A 3147-nucleotide genomic window follows, 5' to 3' on the forward strand; every position below is an offset into this window, starting at 1 on the left:
AGAGAACTACAGACCGGTTTCCCTTCTTCCTTTCATTGCAAAAACACTTGAACGAGCTGTGTTCAACCAAGTCTCTGCATTTCTCACACAGAACAACCTCCTTGACAGCAACCAGTCTGGTTTCAGAAGTAGATATTCAACCGAGCCTGGCTTGCTCTTAGTTGTTGAAGCCCTAAGACTGGCAAGAGCGGATTCCAAATCTTCAATACTTATCTTGTTGGATCTGTCCGCTGCTTTTGACATGGTTAACCACCAGATTCTCCTGTCAGCCCTATTGGCAAAGGGCATCTCAGGAACCACACTCCAGTGGTTTGAGTCTTACCTATCAGATAGGTCCTTCAAAGTATCTTGAAGAGGTGAGGTGTCCAAGACGCATCATCTAACTACTGGGGTTCCTCCGGGCTTTTCACCATCCAGTTAGGCATATCAACCATAACTCCTTCAAAAACAGCCAGAAACCTTGGAGTTATGATTGATGATCAGCTGACTTTCTCAGACCACATTGCTAAAACTGCCCGGTCCTGCAGATTTGCTTTATTCAACATCAAGAAGATCAGGCCCTTTCTTTCGAAACATGCTTCACAACTCCTTGTTCAAGCTCTTGTTCTGTCCAGGTTGGACTATTGCAATGCTCTCTTGGCAGGTCTTCCAGACAGTTCAATCAAGCCTTTACAATTAATCCAGAATGCGGCAGCAAGATTAATTTTAACAAGCCGAAAAGAATGCACGTCACACCTCTGTTTATCAATTTGCACTGGCTAACATTAGCTGCTCGCATAAAATTCAAGGCATTAATGTTTGCCTACAAAACCACCACTGGCTCTGCACCCCTTTACCTAAATTCATTACTTCAGACTTATGTGCCCATCCCAAAAAGGCACAAAATCACTTATACAGACTTTTAAATTAAATGTTCCCTCCTGGTGGTATGACTTGCTCTACTCAATCCGAGTCCTTAGCCATCTTCAAGAATCGACACATCTCTTCCATCTTTAATTAAACCCTTCTTTGTGCACAAAAAGTATTCTCATAGCTTCATAACATTACGGATGAACCACTGATATCACATGGACTATTTAACCAAAGTCCTTACTACGTTTCTGGGCCTGGGAATATTTCAGTTTCATTGCTGTCTATGGAGGGTCAGAAAGCTTTTGGATTTCATCAAAAATATCTTAATTTGTGTTTCGAAGTGAACGAAGGGTCTCACGGGTTTGGAACGACATGAGGGTGAGTAATTAATGACAGAATTTTTGGGTGAAGAATCCCTTTACGTTTCAAAGTTGATTCATGAGTGTCAGAATCAACTGATATATGATTCTGTATTGATAAGCTGATTGTGTTTGTCAGGATGTGGAGCAGGTTTCAGTGCGTGTGACTGATGGGACAGAAGCTCAGGATTCAGTCTGGAGCGTCAGAGATCAGAGATCCAGAGACACACAGGACTCAGAGCTCAGCCTCACTTTACTCTGTTATACTGACGCTCAGGATCATGAATCCACTGATCAAACCTCTGACTGTAACGCTGGAGAACATGATCAGGTTTGAGAGAAGATTTTCTGAGATATTTGGGAACATGATGGCAAATTATAGTATTTTTTTTCTCTCTCTGTCGAGATTTTGATCTTGAATGTGTTTTTTAAGTGAGCCAGATTTGCTGTGCCTGTTTGTAAGGCTGCACAATTTGGCCAAAAATCGAATTACAATTAATTATTAATAAATTAATTAATTATTATAAATTATAAAATCATGAAAGAAATACATTGCGATTTCAATAACACTATTATACTATAAAATTATAAACATGGTGAAATGGGTGGAGAATGTTGCATTTCCAAACTCACTTTATCAATAAAAAATATTGATAAAGTTTTATAAAACTTTTTATTTATTTAAAACCCAGAATTTATAACCATTTTGTTCATTTCAGATGACGAAGGCTGTTCATCTTCTGACGGAGAAACAGACTTAACATCAAAAGAGCAGCTGACGGTCAAGAGTTTCTCCTGCGCCACCTGTGGAAAAACACTGAGTTCACAGGGAAACCTAACGAGACACGAGAGACAACACACAGAACAGAAATACTTCACTAACACCAGCTTTCCTACCGCAGAAGAGAGGAGACTTCATTCAAAAGAGCACAGCATGAAGAAGGAGTTTCACTGTGAACAGTGCGGGAAGGGTTTTTTCATTCATTCTAGTCTAAAAGTTCACTTGAAGACTCACGGTGAAAAGTCTTTCCACTGCAGCGAATGTGACAAGTATTTCAGCACCAAAGGAAATCTTGTTGCTCATAAGCGAATCCACACGGGAGAAAGACCATACAAGTGTCCTCACTGCGAGAAGAGCTTCAATCATGGATCTCATCTGAAGACACATGTGCGTGTTCACACCAATGAGAGGCCGTATCAGTGCAGTGAATGTGGGAAAACCTTTACAGACTCAAGCTGTCTAAAGTCACACCAGAAAATACACTCTGATGAGAAACCGTTTCAGTGCAAACACTGCGACAAACGATTCCGTCACAAGTCCTTCCTGATTTGTCATGAGAGGAATCACACTGGAGAGAAACCATATCTGTGCTCCTACTGCGGGAAGAGCTTTGCTAGTCCAGTTCATTTTGGACTTCATCAGAGAGTCCACACTGGAGAAAAACCGTATCACTGCAGCGTCTGTGGGAAAAGTTTCAGTAAGGTTGATACTTTACAAAAGCACAAGAGGATTCATACCGGAGAAAGACCGTTCAAATGCTCACAGTGTGACAAGACGTTTGCTCGATCAGACATCCTTAATTTTAATTGAGCTCTTACTGCCAGTAGGGGGCAGTGAACTTTTTTAATGCGGTGGATTGATCCAAGTGCTGTATATAAAGTCATGTTTGATAGAGTAGAGCAGTGGTCGCCAACCCGTCGATCGCGATCGACTGGTAGATCTTTATCACTGTCCCAGTAGAACCCGAAAAAAAACAGTAAAATAAGTACAAAAATGCATTACATTTCTGGGATTATATTAATGCATCACTGAAGGGAACTGTCTTGAGAAAAGTTTCGATGGCAATGGCATTTTCTTCTCCTATAAAGCGCAGCTCTGCTTTGTTTACAGCGGTAACCAAGGAAACGCTATATTGCGGTCGGTTCATAAGCAGTG

At 41.0% G+C, this 3147-nt stretch overlaps 1 protein-coding gene across 1 annotated transcript in view; it reads left to right on the top strand.

The window, feature by feature from the left end:
* Nucleotides 1–2793, top strand: part of LOC107663463 (zinc finger protein 664-like) — a gene marked incomplete at its 3' end in the record, with an annotated part of 7454 nt that extends 4661 nt beyond the window's left edge. Inside the window, exons 3-5 of the mRNA XM_016453706.1 lie at nucleotides 1351–1542; nucleotides 1653–1665; nucleotides 1931–2793. Of these exons, the coding sequence (XP_016309192.1) occupies nucleotides 1351–1542; nucleotides 1653–1665; nucleotides 1931–2793 (1068 nt within the window). The remainder of the gene's footprint in view (nucleotides 1–1350; nucleotides 1543–1652; nucleotides 1666–1930) is intronic.
* Between the last annotated feature and the right edge of the window lie 354 nt (nucleotides 2794–3147).

This window comes from Sinocyclocheilus anshuiensis, unplaced genomic scaffold (assembly GCF_001515605.1).
Source record: "Sinocyclocheilus anshuiensis isolate Anshui unplaced genomic scaffold, SAMN03320099.WGS_v1.1 scaffold2237, whole genome shotgun sequence".
In the NCBI taxonomy this organism is placed as follows: domain Eukaryota; kingdom Metazoa; phylum Chordata; class Actinopteri; order Cypriniformes; family Cyprinidae; genus Sinocyclocheilus; species Sinocyclocheilus anshuiensis.